General features: G+C 41.7%; 1 protein-coding gene across 1 annotated transcript in view; it reads right to left on the reverse strand.

Annotated features, from left to right (window-relative positions):
- The window catches only part of LOC145412858 (ras GTPase-activating-like protein IQGAP1), a 124,389-nt gene that overhangs the window by 63,477 nt on the left and 36,075 nt on the right, over positions 1 to 24,837 (reverse strand). The window contains exons 7-11 of the mRNA XM_080282658.1: positions 20,769 to 20,864; positions 10,506 to 10,661; positions 8,770 to 8,934; positions 5,585 to 5,698; positions 1,293 to 1,418 (exon numbers count right to left, since the gene is read on the reverse strand). Coding sequence (XP_080138784.1) covers positions 1,293 to 1,418; positions 5,585 to 5,698; positions 8,770 to 8,934; positions 10,506 to 10,661; positions 20,769 to 20,864 — 657 coding nt within the window. The remainder of the gene's footprint in view (positions 1 to 1,292; positions 1,419 to 5,584; positions 5,699 to 8,769; positions 8,935 to 10,505; positions 10,662 to 20,768; positions 20,865 to 24,837) is intronic.

A 24,837-nucleotide genomic window follows, 5' to 3' on the forward strand; every position in this document is an offset into this window, starting at 1 on the left:
CTGGGGAGAGGAAGATGGAATAAAAGGCAGTATGGTCTTGCTGCTACTGCAGGTAGGGCATCATTACGAAGAATAATTTCATTGTTATGGCATCCTTATTGTTGCTGTATCATCACCACAGCATCTGAAAATACGGTAGTGTATTGCAGTCACAAGAATTTTCCTTAGCCTAACTGGTCTTCAAAAGTAGAGCATCTGTATTTGAAATCCTGGGAAACAAATAAATCAGGAACACGGAGTTATAGGCCTACTGCAAACTGCGCGCGGAGTAATACATTTCACATTCATTCAAATTGGAAAAGGTAACTGTTAACTTCTAATATATCACTGCTTCCTGTTATTCATTTTACATCATTCTTAGCGCGAATAATATATATTTTATTTGATATGATGTGATGAAGGCATTGAATGTTTACTGTATATTCACTGTTTTCACTGAACATACAGCAGAGCAGAGTGACCGACGCAATCTGAAACTCTGCCATCACTTCTTGGGGCGACTGTACAACACTAAAAAGAATACATAGGTAGTATTTATTATCCTCTCAATCCAAAGATGGTAATGAGGAACTACAAACAAATAATAATTTAAACACGAAATTGAAAAAACTATAAAATTACATGGAAAAAATGAAAAAGTCATAGCCTCACAAAGGACAATCAACATATCAGTCTGAACTTTCTACAACAGAATATTTCAATCTACAGGAACTGTAATGTAAAAGGTGTTGGCTTAGGGTTATCATTATCAGATGGTGTTACCTTTAGATCTCATGGGTGGCTGTAATTAATTGGCAACATTCCTTCATTCATTCTATGAATGAATGTTCCCAAATAATATATGGCCAAACAGTCATTCATTCATTCATTCAATACATGAATGAATGAATGTTACCAAATAATATATACCCTGACATTCATTCATTCATTCCATACATTAATGAATGAATAAATGTTACCAAATACAGCCACCTTTGAGGTCTAAAGGTAAGCTGCATTGGGGGGGGAGGGGGGGCAGAACAGACAGGGTACAATCAAGATGCAAAAGTAAATGGATTTTAGAAAAGAATTTTAATCCTGCATCATATGTAAATGCAAAGACAAATACAAAATCCGTATTACAGTAGCAAAAGAAATTAATAATTCTAATGACTTCTTATTCACTTAAAAATAAGACAATTAACATTCTGTTGAGAGTGTAGTACAAAACTGTGCTTCCTTAAAGCTATCAATTTATATCTATATACCTATATACAGTATATATAAACATTAAATATTAGTGTTCAGTATACCTTCAGTCCTTTTTGTGATCTCATTGACCCAAATTTCAGTGTGTCCCTGGAGCTCTTCTTGTTTTTCTTTGTCCTTGTATCTGGAATATTTGGGTTCATATTCTCTTTGTCCGCTGGCAAAACATCCTGGAGCACAAAATACATTATATAAGACACACAATTTTTGTATTTTGTGAAGTGACATAAGAAACTCTTGTACTGTGGGCAATATTAAATTCACTCTCATTCTGCCACATAAGCAGTAATTTTCCAGGCTACAAATTATCCATTAAAATGAAACGGTGATCTGTTTCATTAATGTATGAGTGCTGTATTTGTATGTTCACATACACCAACAAATGATGAGCGATATGATGGCCTGAGAGAGACTGTTGCTGTAGGGTTTGCACAGCTTGACAGAAAAGAGAGAATATCTGTTATTGTGGCAGGTGGGGGCGCTCACCATCCACTCACTCAATGTAGTGCTGCTCTATGATGTCTGCCCTCTCCTCTCCTCCATCCTTCTTTCCTTTCATCCTCTTCTGTCTTACTTTCCTTCATTCTTTCCATGTCCTTTTGCCTATGGGTAACTTTACACTCCCTCTTCTATCTTTCCTTCATTCTTTCCTCTTCCTTCTGCCTGTGGGTGACTCTATACTGAGTGACAAGCCAAATGGTTTCCTGTACACAAAGAAACCATTTACTACGCTGGGTGGTAACCATATAACCAAATTTGGCGCCTAGTGGTTTAGTGGGTAATTATTGCACTCCAATCGGATTGAGCCGGTGAAGGTTTATATCCAAGGGGTAGTTGGGGTTGATTGCTCATGTAATGCCACTCAGGGATGAGTGAGGCTGGTCACTCTCATCTTAAATGTCGGGACCAACTGCCTAGCCCTGGGCTCCTACACTCCTCATGGGGCAACGTAGGATTGGATGATGGATGGATGGATGGATGAATATGAATAGCGCTGGGAAGAGGTAACCAATTTAACTTCTAATAATCTGGCACTTCCATTCCAAATTTTCTTCCATACAACAGAGATTCCCACCCCTAATAACACAAGAATTAGTTTGGCAACTAACATAACAAATATCAGTAACTCCAAAGGCTTCGAATAAATATCAGTCATATTTGCATCATCCTAATCCTGGCCTCTTTTCCCACCTAAAAATATGGTTTGGCATAATCCAGAAAACAGGAAAAGAGAAAGCATTGTAAGGGAAAACCATCAACTGCATACCTACTGAAATAGACCAGACACTAATTCACATGTCAGTCAAGCCCCTAGAATTCTGTGTCTTATGGGCTCATCCACCTGTGCACACATACAAGCAAGCACACATGTATGCAAGCACACACACTCAAGCCTCTCACCGGATTATAAACTAAGGTGGTACCTGGTACAGTGATAGAATGAACTGCTACAAAACACGGTGGTGAAAAAGGAACATAAAAGTGAGTTCAAAGGTGGGAGATGTGGTGAAAAGGATACATAAAAGTGAGTCTGAAGGTGGGAGGAGAGTGTAAGCCAAAATGGATAGATATGGTAAATGAGTGTGTGAGAAAGCATGGTACAGTGCTGTTCAGTTAAGGATGACGATGAGAACTGATAAGGGATTGAAGTGGTTCGATGAATTTTCAACGGAGATGTGCATTACAAGGGTTTAGCTCACAAGACAGGCACTGGACTGACCAAACTTGACCTGACAGGTTGATGTTTAACCCCAGTCTGTCTAGCTGAGTTGAACCATCAACCTCAAATAAGCACCTATTCATGTGACGCTGTATTACATGTACAATACAGTACATACACTATGCAGGGAACAGGAACCTCCTTGTAGAAGACAGTGCCTCCCCAGGGCAGGATCAGGGTCTTTTCCCATGGGGAGCTGCAAGGAAATATGAGGAGGTTTGGCTCCTAAGTGAATGTCGTCAGTACTACCTGATAGTACAGTACACCCTCATTATCGACGTTTTTTTTATTGACGGATTTGATTATCGACGTTTTTTTTGTCTCCTGGGAGTTAAATTATTATTATTAAAAAAATTAAAAAATAAAGAATTGTATTGGCACCTCCTAGCAAGTTTGCACGCCATCCTGCCAGGTGTCTCTGGCTGCTCGCAGCATGTTCCCGCCGACCCAACAAACAACAGCATCAGTACACGTTTGTCTGTTGTTCTCATATCGTGTTCGGCCACATCTATCGTGCTTTCGCGATCATCAAGGCTCCGAAGCGCCCTTGTAACACTCCAACTGGAAATAAGGCAGCTAAGAGAGCAAGGAAAGTACTTACCTTGGAAGTAAAGAACGAAATATTACAAAAACTTAGAAGTGGAATGAGCTATGCAGCGGTTGGTCGCGAGTATGGCATGAATGAGTCCAGTGTTCGTGGCATAAAATGGAGAGAAAAAGACATTAAAGATGCTCTGGCTTCGTGCACACCAGGATCGGCTAAAGTAACGATGCATGTGAGAGATGATGCCTTGGTGAAGGTGGAAAAGGCACTGAATATTTGGATTGAGGACTTAAACCGTCGACACGTGCCGCTAGACTCCCAGTTCATCTGAAACAAAGCAAAACAACTCTACGCTCGGTTTGCTGGTGAAAGCAGTGGTGTTGGTGAAGATAATGGTGATGAAAGTGAGGCAGGTGAAAATAGTGATGATGGTGATGAAAGTAATGACGATGGTGATAGGCCTAGTAATGTTGGTGCTTCTAGGCAAAAGAAATTTGCAGCCAGCAAGGGCTGGTTCGAGAATTTTATGAAAAGGTATGGCCTACATAACATTAGGATGACTGGTGTAGCAGCTTCAGCAGATCAGATAGCAGGAGAATCGTACCCACGTGACTTTGCTGAACTTATAAGGGAGAAAGGGTACAGGCATGAACAAGTGTTTAATGCGGACGAAACACGCCTGTGGTGGAAGCAAATGCCTAAAAGAACGTACATTTCGAAGAAGGAGAAAAGTGCGCCAGGCTTTAAAGCAGCAAAAGATCGTGTGTCTGTGCTGTTGTGTGGTAATGCAGAAGGACATATGATAAAACCCATGCTCCTGTATCATTTGTTATAATGTTAAAGATGAGTTGGATTTTTTGTCAATAAAGGATATTTCTTGCAAAAGTTAGGCAGAGATTAAATATGAAATATACGAGCATAAGGAGAGTTGAATTTTCCTAAAAGAAGATCCTAGCGAAAGCTAGGCTAAGATTCATCTTTGATAGCATAAACTGCCATACAGTCGTGAAAATTTAGGTCTGGGAGAAATGGAATATCAAGAATGAAAGGAAGCTCTTGAGAATGAAAGTAAATAGGAGAGCGTGGTCTCTCTGGTATGAGCTAGCAGCACTGGCGTGTGTTGTGAAGATCGGTGCGAACAGCTGATCTAATGTAACACTTGCCCCACACTCTCAGTTATTAGAACGTATGAATGACCACCACTGCTGCTTTCGTTTTTTTTTTTACACACTCGGTTATGTAAACATATGGATGGCTACAACTGCTGGTTTCGCCTTTTATTTTTAGATGAAGTGAGGTGTAAGTGGAGAGAGAAGTGATGATACAGCAGCCATTACAAGTTGAGGTCCAGTGTACGACCACTATGCATCAACATCAGAGATTATGCTATTTTTTCCATAATTCTTTACTTAATATAAGTACTGTAGTTTTATTACGATATTCAGTTTTTCGATTGCCTAACTAATTTATTTCTAAGAAATACTAAAACTAAACTCCATATTACATACGAGTGATTGAAGGGATATTAATATATATAAATAAAGGGTACCTGACCAGACGAAAATCGGTATCGACGGTTTTAGGCATCGACGGGTATCTTAGGTACCTATCCCCCGTCGATAATGAGGGTGTACTGTAGTACTATATTATGAAGTGCAAATGTATGGATACTTATGCCTGTGGGGTGGAGTAAGGATTGTGGGGGCTTAAATGGATCGTGCAGCAAGGAGAGCCGCCATTAGGTGACCAAGGCCGACGCATGCAAGCATGTTGGAGCCTTTAAAAAATGAAACGGTGAAACGAATGAAACGATGAATGATACATCATGGAGTGTGTGACCCATTTTACTTGGCATACTGATTAGTTCTCCCTCCATCATTTTTCATCTTTTATTGCTTTCTGGAAAGCATCTCACCCCATCTGCAGGTGGAAAAAGAAGTCAGAAAGATGTAGTATACTACATAAATATATACTGTTCTAAGAAACTGCCTGCACTGAGATACTTACTAACAATCGGATATTTTGAGACATACATAACTACCCGGTATAAACACAAGCTGTGTGGTTCCTACCTGTAGTGTGATTCTATTGTGCACTAAAAGACCAATCTTTATGTCTAGCTGGTCCACTTCCAACTCCAGCTGATGGGTGTGACGAATTGTCTTCACTATGTCGCTCTTCACACGCTGAAAAATTATGAGACTAAGTTTGCCATAAACAATAATTTTGATGTACAACTGATGAAATAGTATATGTCTCAGATTTCAGTACTTTTAACATTCAGTCAGAAAGTGGTATCTGGTAATATACAAAATCTAACAAAACACTTGAAAAACAGAGGATTGCATTTTATGAAACTGCTACAAAAAGCAATAAACAGTGCTAAAGCAGAACAGCACTTCACATTGGTAAAAGTAAATCATGTTCTATAGTTAGGACTTAAACTCATGGTTATATGAAAGAATATCGCACACACAGATTAACCCTTGTAGCATTCATGAATAATGCAAACTGTTAATAACTCCTACGCTCCTCATGGGCAACGTAAGATTGGATGATGGATGGATGAATTATAACTTCTCACACAATAACTCTTCTTTTTGTAGTGGTTTTTGTTGTACATCCCTAGGTTCATCTGGATGGGAACCCAATGGACTGAAGAAAACACATACATGTTGAAATGGATATAAAATATCATAAGAGAAGCAACATTCACAAAGGGCATGTTTACAAAGCAATTAATGAAACAGGCATGACAAATATTTCCATTTCAACAGGAGATGGAGATTTCTGTAGCTCAGTGCTTTTACATTAATTTTTATATACTCAACCCATCTTCCAGCAAGACGGATCTCATGCCAACTAAATATACGCAGATGCCACCAAGACTGTCAATTAAATACATGCAGTGAAAAACATCAAAACTTTGCTACGAAATGGAGTCACTGTAAAGGAATACTTTAAATGTCCCTATATCATCCACACTCTCTGGCTAGCAAAATCAACATATCTGAATCCCAAGGGAAGTTTGTGAACACATACAACAATGGGATATAAACATCAAAAGCAAAGAAAACCTGGCACTCTATCTTGTTCAAAACAGATGAGGAAAACCATATGCCCTTGATGTCTAATGGCAAAAGTTTATGAAGCTCTTCCTGGTATAATTTCAAAGCCTAAAGGGGCTATCACACGGCACCTCATATGAGGTTTGCCGAGGATATGATGGTAATTCGGAACGGTAACGTGGTAAAATTGCCGACGATACCATGGACATTTGGAACCCATCTGGATGGATTCCTGCCGAGGATACGACGGGCAAAACAGTGTGACCAAAACCCAGGCTACTCGACAGAGAATATATCATACCACATTATTAAACATTTAGCCTAACACTGAATACTTATTAATATTTTATAATAAATATCAATCGTTTTGAAGGCCTTATAGAGTTAATATTTCCTATACCGAGGAAACTGTGATGTCGATAAAATATCATGTGTTTACAACTGAGGACTCCACTGCAGGTAGAGTAGACGAACCAGTCGCCACCTGAAAACACCACCACAACAACAACGTACTGATGGCTTTATCATCGATTTCCTGGACAAGGGCAGCTGAATTCGCCCTTATAGAGAAATTGAGGCAGTTCTGCGTGTGTACCAGTTTGTAAACAAAAGTTGCTTCTCCTTATTCTTTACCGAGTCAGCGACAGCGATCACTGTCCACAGTCGCGAGACGGGGCTCTGGCAACAGTGTGAGAAGCATGTCCTTTGCCGAGGATACGAGGAACATGTGTGATAGCGTCCAAGTTTTGTTCCACTTAAATCTTCCTCGGCCGTTCCTGGTACGAGGTACCGTGTGATAGGGCCTTAAGGGGTTAGGTGACTGACTGACAATGGGAGATCTTACAGAAAATACCAGTACTGATATCACTGCAGTGGATACCGTAATATATACTCTACACACATACATCTAAGAAATAACTCTTGCTAAGGATGAATGGGATACTGTTGTTTTATATTTTGTTGTTCATTTGCAGATGGCTAGACCTATAAGGTAAAGGCAGGACCCTACAGTCTAAATGATGTGTGAATGGTTCTGAAGCCCATTTTACCAGAATGATGTTCATATTTCTCCCATTTTCATACTTTTTTTTGTTTCTAGACCCTAACATCATCCTATCTTTAGGCTGGAATAAGGAACAGGTAATATATATGGCTTATCATGCTTCTTCCCAAACAAAGTGGTAAAACTGACTATACATTGGGTATTCCGTCAGCTCATAACTGTGGTAGGTGGGGGTGCTCATCATCCACTCACTCAATGTAGTGCTGCTCTCAGGTGACTGCCTTTTCTTCTCTTCCTTCCTTCCTTCCACTTCTGTCTTTCTTTCCTTCATTCTTTCCTCTTACTTCTGTCTGCGGGTGACTCTATGCTGAGTGACATGCCAAATGGTTTCCAGTACACAAGGGTGCACCCAGGAATTTTCTAAGGGGGGGGGGCCCGTAGCGGGGTGCGGTCAGGTAATCCGATAATTATGGGGAGGTCACATGCAGGTATAGAGTCAGGGAGCTGCTGGCTCATGTGTTACTCTTTATTTGTACTTACCAATTTTTCATGTATTGTTGTTATCGAAATAAATATACTGTATATAAATTTTTAAAGGACCCAGAGAGCTAAGGGGGGGGGGCCGGTGGGCCCCCCCCCTGGGTGCACCCCTGCCTGTACACCAGGAAACCATTTACTTTGCTGGGTGGTAGCCATATACCGTAACCAAATTATGGCACCTAATGGATTAGTGGGTAATTAAGTTGCTGCAATCGGACTGAGCCAGTGCAGGTTTAATCCAACGGGTGGCTGGGGTTTATTGCTCACGTAATGCCAGTCAGGGATGAGCGAGGCTGGTCACTCTCATCTTAAATGTCAGGACCAACTTCCCTAGCCCTGGGCTCCTACACTGCTCATGGGGCAACACTGGATTAGATGATGAATGAATGATATGACATGGCAGCCAACACCCTCTAGTACTACCATCAAGTCATGTCTTCCCCACCTGTCTTCAGTGCCAAACCAGAACTTTGAAAACTTAAGTAAAAAAATGGCCTAGCCTGGTCTACCTTATATGACTGAGTATAGACTGCCACAAAAGCAATTTGGCACACCATTAACCTGAAAGAATCTATTTATTAAACTCCCATTTAGTCAAAGAGGTCAGGCAATACAGATAACAACACGTCAAATAAGTTCAACAAACCTGTAATCGGAATTCCTCATCCAAGTCACTGGGTGAGAGATGGAGGAGGTGAATGAATCTATGAATGACAGGAAGAGGAGGATTGGCCTGGTGAGTAAGGGCATGGAGATCCTGCCGAGCCTTATGGGCACGCCATGCACGCTGAACTGCAACAACCTGCCCCACCTGTTGAAATGAAGTTAATGTTTAGTTACAAAATTCTGTCTGTCTATCTATCTATGGCCACACACCTTCATCCTAAAAGAGGCAGACAATTAAGATAGCATAATCATAATTATCATCATCATCACCATCATGCCCTATTTTCCCACCCAAGGATGTGGTGAAATGAGGCAAAGAAAGCAAGGAATGAGTATGAAAGTAGAAAAACTATCAACAACATGTTTGTGACATGTTCCACCTCATAGACCATCCATACAATTCTCTCATTTTGGGAGAATGGGGGAAGGTATTTCTTAAAATGCACCTCACATGCATGTGCCAGATAGTTGGTCTGCTAGGGGGTGGGCAGGGGAAGGATATGAATGCCCCACCATGGGTCAAACAGAAGGTCGAGGTCATCAAATCTAGCATAGTTAAAGTGCTCTTGCCAAGATGCATCTGTGAACACAGTTATACGAAGGCATCCTTTATGGTGTTCAAGAAAAAGAGCTAAGCTTTGTGGGTCAAGGTCATCAAAGTTTGGCATGGTTGAAATTCTCTCACCAATATGCATCTGTGTATGAAGTTTCACGACGGTATTTTTAACAGCTTCTTCAGAAATGAGCTACAGGCAAAACAGGACAGAAGGGCAGACATGACCAACACTATATTTATGCCCCGGCCATATGCTGTACTGTACACGGCAGGACATTAAAAAAAAGGGGGGGAAGGGGGGTGCATGTGCTTATCTTAAAATGACTCTATGTTTCCACTGAAGGAATTCTCATACTGCAGTTGACTATGTTACAGCTGAAGTTTTCTATGGATTGGAAGCCAATCCAAGTGCCCAAACCAGGTAATTACTTCCCAATTGCTGGAAGCTGTTGGGGCAGTGGGTGGGCGGGGAGATGTACAATATGATTTGTAACAAAGTGAGAGTCTCAGCTTGCACTATGGCTCTATGTACAGTCACTCAGAAGATCACTGAATGACTGTACATGTGACTAAATATTCCCAGCCTAAGAATGACGATTATGAGGCTAGTTATCAAGATCACAGCTACAGTTCTCTCTCATAGTAATACCTCCTAGGGTCAATGGTAGCCCCCCATCCTATGGTGGTCACATGCTCCACCTTACATACTTCATCCAACCAACTTGAACATCTGTCAATTCTCCTGCCTCATTAATTTCCATTTATCATAACTATCCACCTAATTTCTGGACTACCACACTTCCTCTCATATTTACTATCCCTTCTACATTTATGTTTTCCATATGACTACCATCTTAGCACTCTCACTTGTACCTTGATATCAAGATGCTTCCTTACTTAACACCTTTTCATGAATCATACAATTTCATATCCTATCCACTCTGGAATATATACATACACCACTCTTGACTTTTTCATCTAATACAACAGCTAAGTCTCACAACCATTACCTTCATGTGAGCACACACTCATCCTCATACAATCACACTTAGAACTCTGCTTAGTATCAGGGTCATCACAGCATCCACTATCTTAAACAAATACAGTATCTAAACATCAAACTCAAGCATATGACAACAAAATTTGTAGTGTATAGTTACATGCTTGGTGAAGTGCTGTGTAAGCACGTTGAGTCTCCTGCGATGTAGCCAAGCTCTGACAGCTCTCTGCAGTGTAATGACATATGGTTCGGATAATCTGAGCCCAGCACAGTACATGGTGTAGATCTTGCGGGCCCGAACCATATGCCACCAAGACTGTCAATTAAAGTAAATACTTTAAAGTTTCTTCACTAACACAACAACTTTGAAGAACCCTCCATTATTAACAAGATTCTTAAACAAACAGTGCTTATAGCATATACAAGTGGCTCTGATAACTTGGGGAACTGGCAAATCAGGTTTACAAATACTGTACTAAAGGAGCTTTAGTGTACAATTATTTTTCAAGTTAACGTAGACCTGAAGGCAAATAAGAATGCAAAGGAATAGTGACTTACACACGTATAGAAAAATAACTTTATCTCCAACCATCTAACTAACCATCAACCAATCTTTTATTTCTCCATCTGGCGTGGCACCAATATATATCTCCCTTGAGATTTTTCAAGTTTCCTTTAAAAGTGCATTTTTCATGAAGAAGAGCATTAGACACAAAATGCTCGGTCTTAAAGCAATTAAGTACAGTCCGGCCTTGTTATGGTTGTGATATGGTTGCATCAAGTGCAAACCTACTGCTATAGTGAATTATAACAATGTTGATATAACATGGGTTCAATGGGGTTAGGGAGGGTGACCTCAACCATGGGGGGGGGGGGGAAGGGGGGGGGGACTCAGCCATCTCACTGAAGTTTGTCTTATGCTGGTACATGTCGTCACCAATGGTTTACCCCTCCCCCCCAAGACTAGGGGACACTTGGAAGGTCTGGATGATCACTCCACACAAAAAAATATGGTATGAAGTCACTTAATATCCCACACTGAACTATTTTTTATGCATTTGTGCTCTTATTTGGCAACAGCAATGGTGTTTCAGTGGCCTTTCATGCACAAAATAAAACAAAAGGAAGAGGACCACAGCGAATGTAAATACTGGGTGACTATCTGGTATCAGTCAGATGATTGGAGGCCAATTATAGGGGAGGCTCTGTACATAAGGTTGATGATTTCCAAGTCAAAAGTTTCAGTATTTCATACACAGAAAGGTATCACTTCACTTAATATTGCACAATGCACTACTTGTTAAGCACTTGCACTGTTATTTGGCAATATCAATGGTGTTTCAGTGGTCGTTCATGCACAAAATAGAATGAAAGGCAACAATCAGAGCCAATGTAAACGGTGGGAAGCCATCTTGGCTGTCAGCTGAGTAGAGACCTATTATGCGGATGATGATTTCGTACAGCTGAAACAATTTCCAGGTCACAAGTTTCAGTACTTCATGCACAAAAAAGTATCACTTCACTTAAAAGTGCACATTATATTATTTATTAAGCACTTGAACTGTTATTTGGTGATAACAGTGGTGCTTCAGTGGCCTTTCATGCAAAAAACAATGAATGGCAACAATTACACCCAGCGCAAACGCTAGGTGGCCATCGTGGCTTGCATGCATCACCACACTAACACAAAATTTTCAAAAGTGACTGTTGAAAATATTGTTCTTGCGAAAGTGTGACTAATTTTTTAATGTTAAACCAAGACAGGGTGTACTGTACTTTTGAATCATCATTGTGGCGATTTATTACATAATGAGAAGTCATATAACGAGGTCAGACTACAAATCAAAAGAACACAACAGGATAACTGCAGTGGGCCAGTTGGTCTATAATATGAGGTCTGTTCAGAAAGTATGCAACCTTAGGCTCTAAAAAAATAAATAGCTAACCTGTTGAGCTAGGACACTAGTCCTCCATAAAGTAGGACCCTTCTGACTTGACACACAAATCCCAGCATTCTTTCCACTGCCTGAAACAATTTCAAAGTCGGTCTTCGGTACCTCCAGCGGGTGCTGTGTCGCATTCGTCATGATCTCTTCTTTCATATCAAATTGGGAACCCTTCAGTGGAATTTTGAGCTTGGGGAATAACCAAAAGTCACATCAAATCACATCTAGTGAGTAGGGAGCCTGCCGGACCTGCAGGATGCTGTGCTTGGCAATAAATTTCTGAATCAGCTGAGAAGAATGGGTAGGGGCATTGTCACAGTGAAGCTTCCAACCTCCTGCTTTCCAAAGGTCGAGTCTCTTCCGCTGAACTGTGTCGAGAAGACGATGGATATTGTTGAGGTAGTAATGTTTGTTGATAGACTGACTTTCTGATGGATATTCATGATGCTCAACACCATGACAGTTGAAAAAAACAGTCAACATGTGAGTGGATTTCACCTTGCTGCAGACCTGTCGTGCTTTTTTTGGCCAAGAGAACCAGCTTGCTTCCAACTGGGATGGCTGTGCTTTGGTTTCTGGGTTGTACCCATACACCCAAGTCTCCTCACCAGTGATAACGGTCTTCAGAAAGTCTGGATCGCGATTTGCACACTCCACCATGTCTTGAGCAATGTTCGCCCAAGAGAAGAGATCATGTCAAATGCAGGAGATACTGAAAACTGACTCTGAAAAATGTTTCTGGCAGTGGAGTGAATGCTGGGCTGTGTGTGTCAAGTCAGACAGGGCCTACTTTGAGGGGGATTAGTGTCCTAGCTCAACAGGTCAGCAATTTATTTTTTTTAAAGAACCTAAGGTCGGATACATTCTGAACAGACCTCGTAGGCTACTTGGCAAACCTGTTCCCACAATTGCTGCCAACCATCCACTATCAAAATATAAGTGATGGCAATAGCCAACACAAAATCTTGCATGTCCTATTTGTCCTTTAAGGTTTAAAGAGAGCAATCTCAAGGGAAATGAGTACTGTAATCAGTGAGATGCAATATTTTAAAGGGTAGGATAGTCAGTATTAAAGTGAAAAGGACCATACAGGTACAGTATATGTGCTGCTGAACATGGACAATTAATAAAAGCTAAATTTCATGGTTGGTGGTATGTGGTGGTGACCGTCATCCACTCACCTGATGTAGTGCTGCCTACTTCTTCCTTAGCCTTTATCACTCTTTTTCTGTGCCTCCCCTCCTCTCTTCGTATTTCTTCCATCTTTCCTGTCACTTCTTATTGCTTTTCTTTCCTTTACAGGTGGCTTTACATTGAGTGACAAGCCAAATGGTTTCCTGTAAGCCAAGAAACCATTTACAATGCTGGGTGGTAACCATATAACAAAACTATACGTGCTCCCTACATGTCAACAAGAGGGTTGGTGGAGGGTTAGTGCCCCTCCCTGTAAAACAAATAACTCAAAGTCAAATGGCCACCCCTTATGGGATTGTGGCATCTGGCAATAGATAGATAGATAGATAAATTTCAAGGTCAAGTCAAGCACAAAATAACCTTTTTCATAACAACCTCAGGTGTAAGTACCTCTGTACAAATATTCTGGCATGAGAAAGAGCTGTTCTTGTGAAATTTATGTGGTGGATAGGGGGAGAAATATTTAAAACACAAAATGAGTATATTCCAAGAATGCCTGAGGATAGGGTGCTAGTTTCTGAAAGCATGGCTGAGAGTTATGTTGAATCGGAATTACCCTAGGTGGTGAAGAGGAGAAGGAATCAAATAATCAATGAGAGAAAGAAACAGAAGAGAAAAATAAAATGCATGTAGGGAGAGAACAGCTTGAAAACTGCTCTCACTGACTGCCCCTTACCAGGGTATTCACTGAAGAATGCAAGATGTCAGTACAAAAAAGTAAAGTAGTCTTAACTCCTGACCATTTGATGCTCTTTTCTTTCAAGAGTAATTACAAACTAGACATTCTAAAGAAACATATTGTAGTTTATATACCAAATTAGTTGCAATTCAATAATACCTTCTATCATCCTATCTATCATCCAATCTTTTAGTGCTCCATCAGAACCGTAGAGGCCTGGGATCAGGCTACACAGTCCAGAAATTTAAGGCAAAGATGACCAATTTTGAGCCCCTGCCAAAATCAAGCAATCATTTCCTGTGGCACCGCATGGGATGCATAGGGCCTCGATGAACTCTCTCCACTAATATTTGTCCTCTGCCAAAAATATACAATAAATCCTAACCACTTCTAGGACACAGATATGTAGGGGCCACATCTGGCTCATGCCTTTATCTATCTTACCACCATTAATTTATCTGTTGGATATATCGTTACTGCTGAAGCAATATTTTCAGTTTGCACCGCTGCTTTGACGAAAATCTCCTATAATGTAAATTTCAGTGTCTCAAGACTGGACAAGATAGAGCTTGGGGAGACAAAGACTGGACTCAAGCAATGAGGATGGGCAGCTGGAGAAGAGCACTGTGACTGGCAGTGAGCAGCAAACAGCTGTTTCCTCTCAAGTAAGGAATCCTGTACAGCGGCAAAGACATTGCCTACCTTCAACCCTATGTGTAAATGTGAAGTCAGCATTTACCTGTTGTGTCTCTGCTGCCTTACCATTCACATTTACCTATGCTTATTACAAGTGTTCAGCAACCCGAGTACTTGTGTCCACTCATTAACTCCTCTCACCCAGCATAATGCAGGTATATTGAAACACCTGCAGACATACATTCCTAAAGTCCAAAGATGTTGTGAATCCTAAGTCACATGTGGATCCATTGTTGTGCTACTACTTTTTAGCATTAATGTGTAGGTTTAACTGGTATTAGTTCAGTGGTTTATACTTAAGTGTTACAGTCTCATGTGATGTAGGTTAATTTAGTGTTACAGGTTACAGTGATCATTTACTGTTTAATGTTCATCTATCTATCTACTACTTCCTACTCACTGCCAGACACCTTAATCCCGTAAGGGGTTGCCACAAACAAATCACTTCCATGTCACCTTGTTTCCTTGTCATTTCACTGCCCCCCCCCCCCCCCCCGAGCTCACACCTCTATCTTATACCTCTCCATTCCATTCCTCCATCTCATCCTTGGCCTTCCCCTCCCTCTCCTCCCCCTCCACCTCACTCACATACAGTCTCCTCATTATTTGTTAGCTCTCCATCCTCTCCACATGGCCAAACCACCTCAATGTATTTCTCCTAACACTTTCTACCCTATCCACATCACAATGCTCCTTCACTTCCTCCTTTGTCAGTCTGTCTCTATGTAACTCCACATGCTCCTCTCAGCTCATTTCTACTGCTCTCACTCTTTACTTGTGTCCTTCCAACATGGTCCAAGCTTCACTTCCATACATTACAGTTGGTATCACAATACTGTCATGCAGTGACCTAATTACTTCCATGCTCACTTCCCTATTCCTTATCACTGCATTAAAAGAACCAGCAACCTTTCTCCCTTGATGTACAGACGTCGGAATAAATTTGTTTCCTTTTCCGTGGACTAAGGTGTTTGTAACACTGCTCGACGGAGAGGTATCCCCTCCTCCTCCCTTCCTCTTAGTCCCACACTCCCACTCAACCCCCACACTTTTCTCTCCAACCCCATAACCCCACCCGGTACCCTCCATACTCTCGCTCACAGCCAGCTAGGGGTTTCTGTACTTCAAGCACCTCACTAATTAGGTGTAGTCCGAACAACTAATGAAGAAATAGTACGGAATATATCATAAACCAACTAGGAAAAGGTTTACTATACTGAGAGAGAGAGAGAGAGAGAGAGAGAGAGAGAGAAATCCACTGTGATTAAATGTTGCGGTAGTAGACACCTCTTTTACACGCACACACACACACACACACACACACACACACAGTTAAAAGACGGAGTGACAGGCGGAGAGGGAGAGCGAGTGGAAAAAATGAGAAATAAGAGGACAGTTAAGGAGAAAATAAGAAAGGAAGAGGCAAGGAGAGAACAACGAGAGCTAAGAAAAGAGACAGAGAGTGAGAAAAAGAGACAGTGAGAGGTGAAATGAGATACAAGCAGTGTGAAAAGAAAGAGAAAAGGGAGATGTGAATAAAAAGGCCGGGAGACAGGGAAGTAGAGACAAAAGGGGAGACAGCTGAGAGAAAATGGGAATGGAGCAAACATAGAAATAGGGATAACAAAAGGAGAAAGTGAGAAAGAGAGCTACGGAACTGAATACTTAGAAAGATAATGAGAAAAATTAGATAAGGAGGCAAGGTAACACGGAGGAGGAAGAAAGTGTGTTATTCTTTCAAGGACGCAGGGAAAGAACTAAGCAGGATAAAACGAAAGCATTGAGGCTGAGTAGAACGAATGTAACATTCAAGTAAAATGGGAGGTACAGAAACTGAGAAATTAGAAAAGTTCACTGAGAGAAAGTAGAGATTAAGGGTGGGAAGAAAATAGGTTCATTTTTAGGGCAAGAAAGAGGGGGGGGGGATGTTAAGTAGGAAGACAAGGGGAAGGAGAGGGAGGGAGGGAGGGAAAGACAGTGGGAAGAGTGGTATGAAAGAAGAGATTTCGGGTGACAGGGAGAGACGGAGAGAGGAGAGAGAAAAAGAGCATGCAGTTATTACTGGAGGAAGAAAGCAGTGAAGGAAAGGGATTTAGTACAAGTAAAGAAATACAGAGAGAGTAATGGAGAAAAAAGGTGAGACATCTGACAGATGAAATAAGTAAGACAAAGTTGTGACACAGGGAGGGAGAAAGAAAAGATGTGTGAGGTAAGGAGGGAGTGACAGAGGGAGGAGAGAGACGAAGGAAAGGAAAGAGAGGGGAAGGAAGGTAGGGACTGAGCAGATAGCTGTAAAGAAAGGGGAAGGAGGGAAAAGGAAACTGGGAATGAGACAAAGGATCCAGAGAGAGAGAGAAGGGGGGGGGGGAGTACACAGGCACAGAGAGATAGGTCAACAAATTTTCAGAATGTGTGTGTGTGTGTGTGTGTGTGTGTGTGTGCGCTTCTGTCCCTGTGTCACTCCTATAACATTGTTCCATTTTTTTCACCTGCGTATTTTCTTCCTCTCTGCTTCAGTTTCTTCTCTCACTCACTTTTTTTATCATTATTTAACCTGATTGTTCTTACCATTCCAAGTCTCTCTCTCTCTCTCTCTCTCTCTCTCTCTCTCTCTCTCTCTCTCTTGCAGTATTCTCTTCTTCCCATCCTTTCCATCTCACTTTTCTTTCCACCTCTCTTTCTCTTCTCCATCTGACAATTTTACATTCTCTCTCTCTCTCTCTCTTGTAATAAAGACATTGTTCTCACAGTCTATATCTCCTAAATACGGCCACTTCCTGAGTTGCTGTGGAATTTTGGTCACTTGAAAAAGACATACATAGACTTAAGAAGAGTTCAGGAGACTAAGGTATCAGGTTCGCCTGAGGGCTGTGGAACCTATTTTAGTAGAAACTCGTAGACAACGAGGTCAGCTCATTAAAGTGTTTAAAATCTGAATGGGTTTCACAATCATTACATACAAAGTTGCTTACTCTTAATATGGACCCAGCACACAACTATGGTTGGAAGCTGTAAATAAAAAAAATTACCAGCAGAATTACGTGAACACTTTTTCACATGCAAGACCTGCTCCACATGGAACTGACACAACATGGACGTTGTTAACACTACAGTAGAGAAGTTTAAGGGATTCATGGGCAGCATCAAACACTGGAATAAATGTGAACTGGATATGCATTCCCAGGCAAACAAGAAGTATAGTATGGGCTGCAGAGTCATTAACATACTAACTTTTCCTTGTAACTCCCCTGTGTGTGTGTGTGTGTGTGTGTGTGTGTGTGTGTGTAAAAAACGTGTCTACTACCGCAACATTTAATCATAGCAGATTTCTCTCTTTCTCTCTCTCAGTATAGTAAACCTTTTCCTAACTTGGTTTATGATATATATACTGTGCTATTCCTTCATTAGTTGTTCGGGCTACACGTAATTAGAGAGGTGCTTGAAGTACAGAAACCCCTAGCTGGCTGTGAGCGAGAATATGAAGGGTACCGGGTGGGGTTATGGGGTCGGAGAGAAAAGTGGGGGGGTTGGGTGGGAGTGTGGGACTATGAGGAAGGGACAAGGAGGGGATACCTCTCCGTCGAGCAGTGTTACAAACACCTTAGTCCACGGAAAAGGAAACGAACTTATTTCGACGTCTGTACCTTTTCACATATTTCACCCTCTAAATTTCCATGCTTACTGATCACACTACCCAAGTATTTAAATGCACTCACATTTTCCATTTCATCATCATCTAGCCTCACATTCCATTCAGTGACTTCATTTCTCTTGAAGACCATAACATTACTCTTCCCTACATTCACCTTTAGATTCCATTTTTTCACACACTTCTAAACTCATTCACCAAGCCTTGCAGTTAACCTCTGTCTTCACTTAACAATACAGTATCATCTGCAAACAACAGTACAGGGAGTTTCCAAATGCTGCCCTTGTTCATTAGGGATGCTCCAACATCCACTGTCCTACCTTGTATCTCTTTTGTAACCCCATCTATATACAGATTTAACAACCATGGAGACATGACACATCCCTGTTTTAATCCAACATTCAGACAGAGAAGCTCACACAATTCACTATTTACATGCACTGCAGCCTATGCCCCCTCATACATACTCTTAATGGCATTTAGCAACTTCGCATTTACTCCATATATTCTTAATATTCCACATTCCTCATCTATCCACCCTGTCATATGCTTTCTCCAAATCCATGAAGGTCACATACAACATCTTTCTCTTCTCTTGAAACTCTTCCAATAAAGACCTAAGGATGAATATCTGATCTACACAACCTCTTCCCTTCCTAAATCCTCCCTGTTCCTCACCAACTAATTCCTCTGTTACTTCCCTTACTCTGTCAATAAGTATCCTACCATACACATTGTCTATTACCCTAAGAAAACAAATGCCCTTATGATAACCTCACACTTCTTCTTCCCCTTCTCCGTTGTACTGAGGAAAAATTATGCCTGACTTCCAATCCTCTGGGACTCTACCTTCTTCCCAGGCCAATCTGCACATCCTCCATATTCATTCTACTACTATCTCTCCCCCAAGTTTCAGTATTCACCATACAGTCCATCAATTCCAGGGGCTTTCCCCATTTTGATTTTTTTCACTGCTTCCACTACTTCCATCCTACTGACTTCTTCCTTTCATCTCACCTCCCTTCTTCTCCCAGCCATTACCCAGCCACTTATCCTCACATCACTTTCATTCTCTTTATTCAACAATTCCTGAAGGTGTTCTCTCCATCTGCCCTCTTTTTCTTCCTTCTCCACTAGCAATCTACCATTTTATCGTTCACTCCCCGACTAACTTCGTCATACTGTCTTACTCTCTTTACCTCTCTCCAGAACATTTTCTTAAATTCCCTCAACTTTACTCTCAAATCCCTTCCAAATTCCTTATCCATTCTCTCCTTACTCTCTCTTATTAATCTTTTCACCTCTCTCTCTTCCTTTCTACATATAACTTTCTCTTCCGTCTCTCAACTTCCTCCATACCCCTGCTTCCCATCCACTTGTTATATGCTTTCTTCTTTGGCGCCACAGTTTGCCCCACCTCTTCTTTCCACCATGCTGTTCCTTGCACCCACTTTCATCTTCTCTTCATCCCACACACCACCTCACATGCTGCGCAGATTTCTTCTGTGAATATCTTGCACACCCCTTCCACCTCCTCCAAATCATATTTACCCAATTGCTCCTCCACTTCTCTCTTACATTCTCCCTTTTTTAATGTTCATGTGATCTTGTAATAAACTGTAATTTGTTAAATATGTCTTTACAATACCCAACTGTGTGTGCAGAATGTTAGTCGTCTTTTCTTCATCACGTTAAGAAATCTGAGTCACGTAATTTCCGTTCATGTCAAGCTTATAATACTGGCATTAACTAGACCTTAATCATGTTTTTTTTTTTTTTTTTTTTTTTTTTTTTTTTTTAAATATAATGTGTCTGACTCTGGGCATAGGCTTAACAGCCTGTTTCCAAGGACCAGTAGTCCTCCTACATACTATACACCTCTACATGTCACCACTTCGGCGCAAACACCCACAGTCCATATTGAATACATGCTAAGGCTGTCTCATACAGGACTGGTGTACTGGTATTAGCGGCGGTATTTTTACGACATGTTGGTGGGTCTTCTGGTAGAGCGGTAAAGTGTGCTTTTATGAAATTCAAATCCATAAGCTGTTCCCTGCCCCAGCGGGGATTTGAACCTGGGTCCGGTAGGACTGCAGACTACCTCTCTACCGATTGAGCCACCACCTCCCCCTAATGTGGGATAATGAATAAAATAAAACAATGCAATATCCTCCGGGCCTTAATATAATGTAAACACACAAAGACATGACGGACACCTGTCCAGTTAAATCCTGAAGGTAAGCTGCTTCTACTAACCTGAATTATAACAGCAGCCTTCTGTTGCTGGTGAAGCCTTTTTCTGGTGAGATATCCCCTTGCTCTGGCTTGCAATCTTGTAATCATATGATCCAACTGAAATTAAGCAGTTTACAACATAACAGTTCTGGGTACACAGTGAACACTTACTATCTATCTATCTATTGCCAGATGCCTCAATCCTGTTTAGGGTGGCCACAAACAAATCCCCTCCACGTCGTCCTGTCCCCCGCCATTTCACTGCCCTGCTCCCAACTCACACACCCCTCTCTCATATACTTACCAAAATATTATAATCCATAAATATCATAATTTCCAAAATACTCTACTATACTACATCAATACAGGTACATCACCAGTTTTCTGGCACTATTGGTTCCAGAGCCTTGAGAGATGAACAGATCTGCTGGACTAATGAAGGTCGCTTATTTCACACAAAATAATTCAACAGGGACCAACGGATATCACATAATAATTCACCAATACACCTCTGACCCACTATCCTTCAGCGTAATAACACTCATGTTTTAATTCACATTCCTTATGGAACTACTGAGCTTGGTTCATTATCAGGCTACCTGACAAGTCCTCTCCATTGCTCTAACAGTGACACTGCTGAAACCATTCCATCATCACTCGATTATGCTCAGTAATCTTACCGTATTTCACTTATTCTAATGCTTATCTGCTTCTTCAAATCACTGTCAACATGGAATTTCAATTTTTCCCATTGCTTCTTCTACATCATAAACAGACGAAGTCAAAGAACTTCTGCATGAGAACAACATGGTTCAGTATTTCCAACAGTTCAACCATATCCTGCTATAATGTTTTTGTTTTTAGCATAATAAAAATGTCTTACTGCATTAAATCCCTCCAACCAGCTGTTACTGCACCACTCTGAACAGATAGGTGAATGAAAACATACGTGAAGATACAGGCAGCTTGTGTGAAAAGTCACTGGGTACCAATGAAAACATACGTGAAGATACAGGCAGCTTGTGCAGAAAGTCACTGGGTACCAACATATCAGTTACTATGGTACTGGCATGCCTTGTGTCAACTGGTTTCCACATGCAAGCAACCCCTCGAAGGGTCGGAGGGTTCCAGTCCACCTGAGGGTCATTGGTAGATATCAGGAAGGGCATCTGGTCATAAAGTGCTACACCTCAAAACCTAAGTCCTCTACCCAGGGGCAACACCTTACCCAATGTTGAAAATAGGGGACACAGCGTAAAACTCAAAGTCACTTGCAGTAGCAATGAGGAAAACTGTACTTTGGCTGCCAAGCATAGGGCTAGAAAAGAGGTATATTGTACAGGGCAAAATCTGAGTCTCAAGAGACTTACTGGATAACCTACATAGTGTGGAAAAGAAGAATATGATATTTAATGCCCACTGTGCTAATTCTTATCAACCTGATTACCTTCCCTGAGCCATTGTTTGAGGACTCCCCCCCCCCCATACCAAGTTGATTTTTTGTCACCAGATCAAGTGTTTCTGAGCTCGAACTCTTCATCACCATCATCTTTTTGTAATTTATGCCTTATGTGTGGGTGTGAGTGCAGCGATAAGTCACCAGCACCATGGGAGGTAGACAGGTGTGAATCTGCCATTACTGGGCTATAAACAAGAACTGAATTACTAAATATGCAGTATTTGGCACCTGCAGTGTGGCAGGGTTCGGCAACAGCTCTGATGGTGTTGAGGGAGAGTCAACATTCCCATGGATACCAATGATGCGTCCTCATGCGTGACATTATGGCGCGGACACCGATCACCTCATATGAGGCGATCAGTGCGGCCAGGGGTGGCCTGCATACTTGTTTTTTCGTTTCTCATTTTTGAAGGCTCCAACATGCTTGCACGCGTCGGCCTTGGTCACCTAATGGCGGCTCTCCTCGCTGCACGATCTATTGCAGCGTCTCTTTTCAGTCCCTTAACCATGAGGTCACACTTAATGACCTCGCTCCACGTCTTTCTCAGTCTACACCTCACAATCCCACCCCCAATATTAACACTTCTCACCTTCTGCTTCCAATTACTGTATCATCTCCCATCCTCTCCACATGCCCAAACCATCTCAATCTACCTCTCCTCATCACAACACCAATACACTCCAGTCCCATCCTACTTCTCAACTCTTCCATCGTAAACCCAGCCCCCCCAGGTCTTGCATGCAGGGATGCACTGCACATCCACCTAATCATTGTCATTTCTGTATGTTTGAGCCTGCGAGTATCCTCTTCCTTTACTGCCCAGGTCTCACTACCATACAGCATCACACTCGTAACACATGCTGCATACAAAGACCCCTTAGCACATAGGGAGAGTCCTCTCAATTACTAAATATGTGGTATTTGGCAACTGCAGTGTGGCAGGGCTTGGCAACTGCTCTGATGGTGTAGAGGGAGAGTCAACGTTCCCATGGATACCAATGACGCTTCCTCGTTCTTGAAATTATGGCACTGTGACCCATTGCCTCATATGTGGCGATCAGCGAGGCCAGGGGCGGCCTGCATATTGCCTTATATCAGGCGATCCATGCAGCGGGCATTAAGGTGGCAAATCAGATGAGAGAAAACAGGGATATCATAGGTGAGCAGTGTGTGAAGAATGATGAAGGAAAGCTGCTGCCCAGGTGTAATCCTGGGGCTCTTCTCTTCCTCGCATCGTCCTGACGCCAAGGTGTACCCCAGTCACCAAGAAATCCCTCCCTGGCATCAGGGTGTACTCAAGACACCGAGAGTGTGGATATTAAAGATGGCTGAAAAGAGAATTATAACCAGTAGCTGAATGAGAGGTTTGACTGGAACTGGGATGGTTTGAAGTCTGCAGATCCAATGTTTGGCCCTTGGCCTTTGACTGCTACTATGAGCAGGGCAATAGGCAGAATGCAGCTGAGGAAGGTGGCAGGTGTATCTGGGTTGACTGCTGAAATGCTGAAGGTCTTTGGATATATAGGAAAAAGGTTTGTTACTGACATGACAAATAGAATTATATATGACTGTGTTATCCAAGATGACTGGCTGAGAGTGTGACTGTAAATGTGTACATGTGGAAGGGTGATGCCTTGGAAATGGGAAATTATGGACACATGATGTCCCCATAGTTGTTCCATATATATATGGATGGGGTGATGAGAGAATTAAAAACATGAGTAATGGAGAGAGGGATGGTACTGGTAAGGAATGGTGATGGATGGATTATCTCAAATTTGTTGTATGCTAATGATGCAGTGCTACTTGCAGATACCAGACAAGAACTTGGTAGACTAGTGAAGAGTTCTACTGATGTTTGTGCGTGTCGCACCTTACGAGCAAATGTAGAAGAGTAAAGTGATGGTGATCAAGAGAGAAGGTGGCTCCCAGTGTGATGTTACTGTGATTAGAGAGACACTGGAATTGGTGAGAGAGTTCAAACACCAGGGTACAGTGAGAGAAAAGGAGAGGAAAAGTGCAAAAGAAGTGGAAAGTTGTGGCACATGGAAGGAATGCAGCTGGTGCTATGAAGACCTTGATAAGAGGCTTGAGTGTTGAAGCTGCGCAAGGCTTACACGAAGGAGTGTTAGTGCCAACTTTAACATATGGATGTGAGACTATGGTACGGCACAAATATGAAAAGTCAAGAGTGACAGCAGGAGAGATGGGACTGCTGAGGAATATATGTGGAGTACAGAGAGTGGATAGGATATGAAATAATGTGATTCGTGAAAGATGCGGAGTGGGGAAGCCTGTGGACACCAGAATCGAAGAGAGTGTACTGAGATGGTATGGTCATGTGGAGAGAATGGATAAAAATAAAGTGATGAAAAAGGAATATCTGGGTAAATCTGAAGGAGGAAGGAGGTGAGGTAGGCCAAGGAGAAGGTGAAGGAATATGGTGGATGGGTGTGTGAGGAGGAGAAGTATGGAAATCAGTGAGGCTAGGGGACTGACAAGAGATAGAGCTGGCTGGATGACAGTTGTAAGTAGAAAAGCATGATCAGGGATTTGGCACCCCTTTTTAATGTGACAGTGTTCGGATTGGCTGTATCAAATATGTTGATGTGAAGCTACAGAATGTGGTT

Source organism: Coenobita brevimanus, chromosome 94 (genome assembly GCF_032717465.1).
Source record: "Coenobita brevimanus isolate Jiangsu-jjx chromosome 94, ASM3271746v2, whole genome shotgun sequence".
Lineage (NCBI taxonomy): Eukaryota > Metazoa > Arthropoda > Malacostraca > Decapoda > Coenobitidae > Coenobita > Coenobita brevimanus.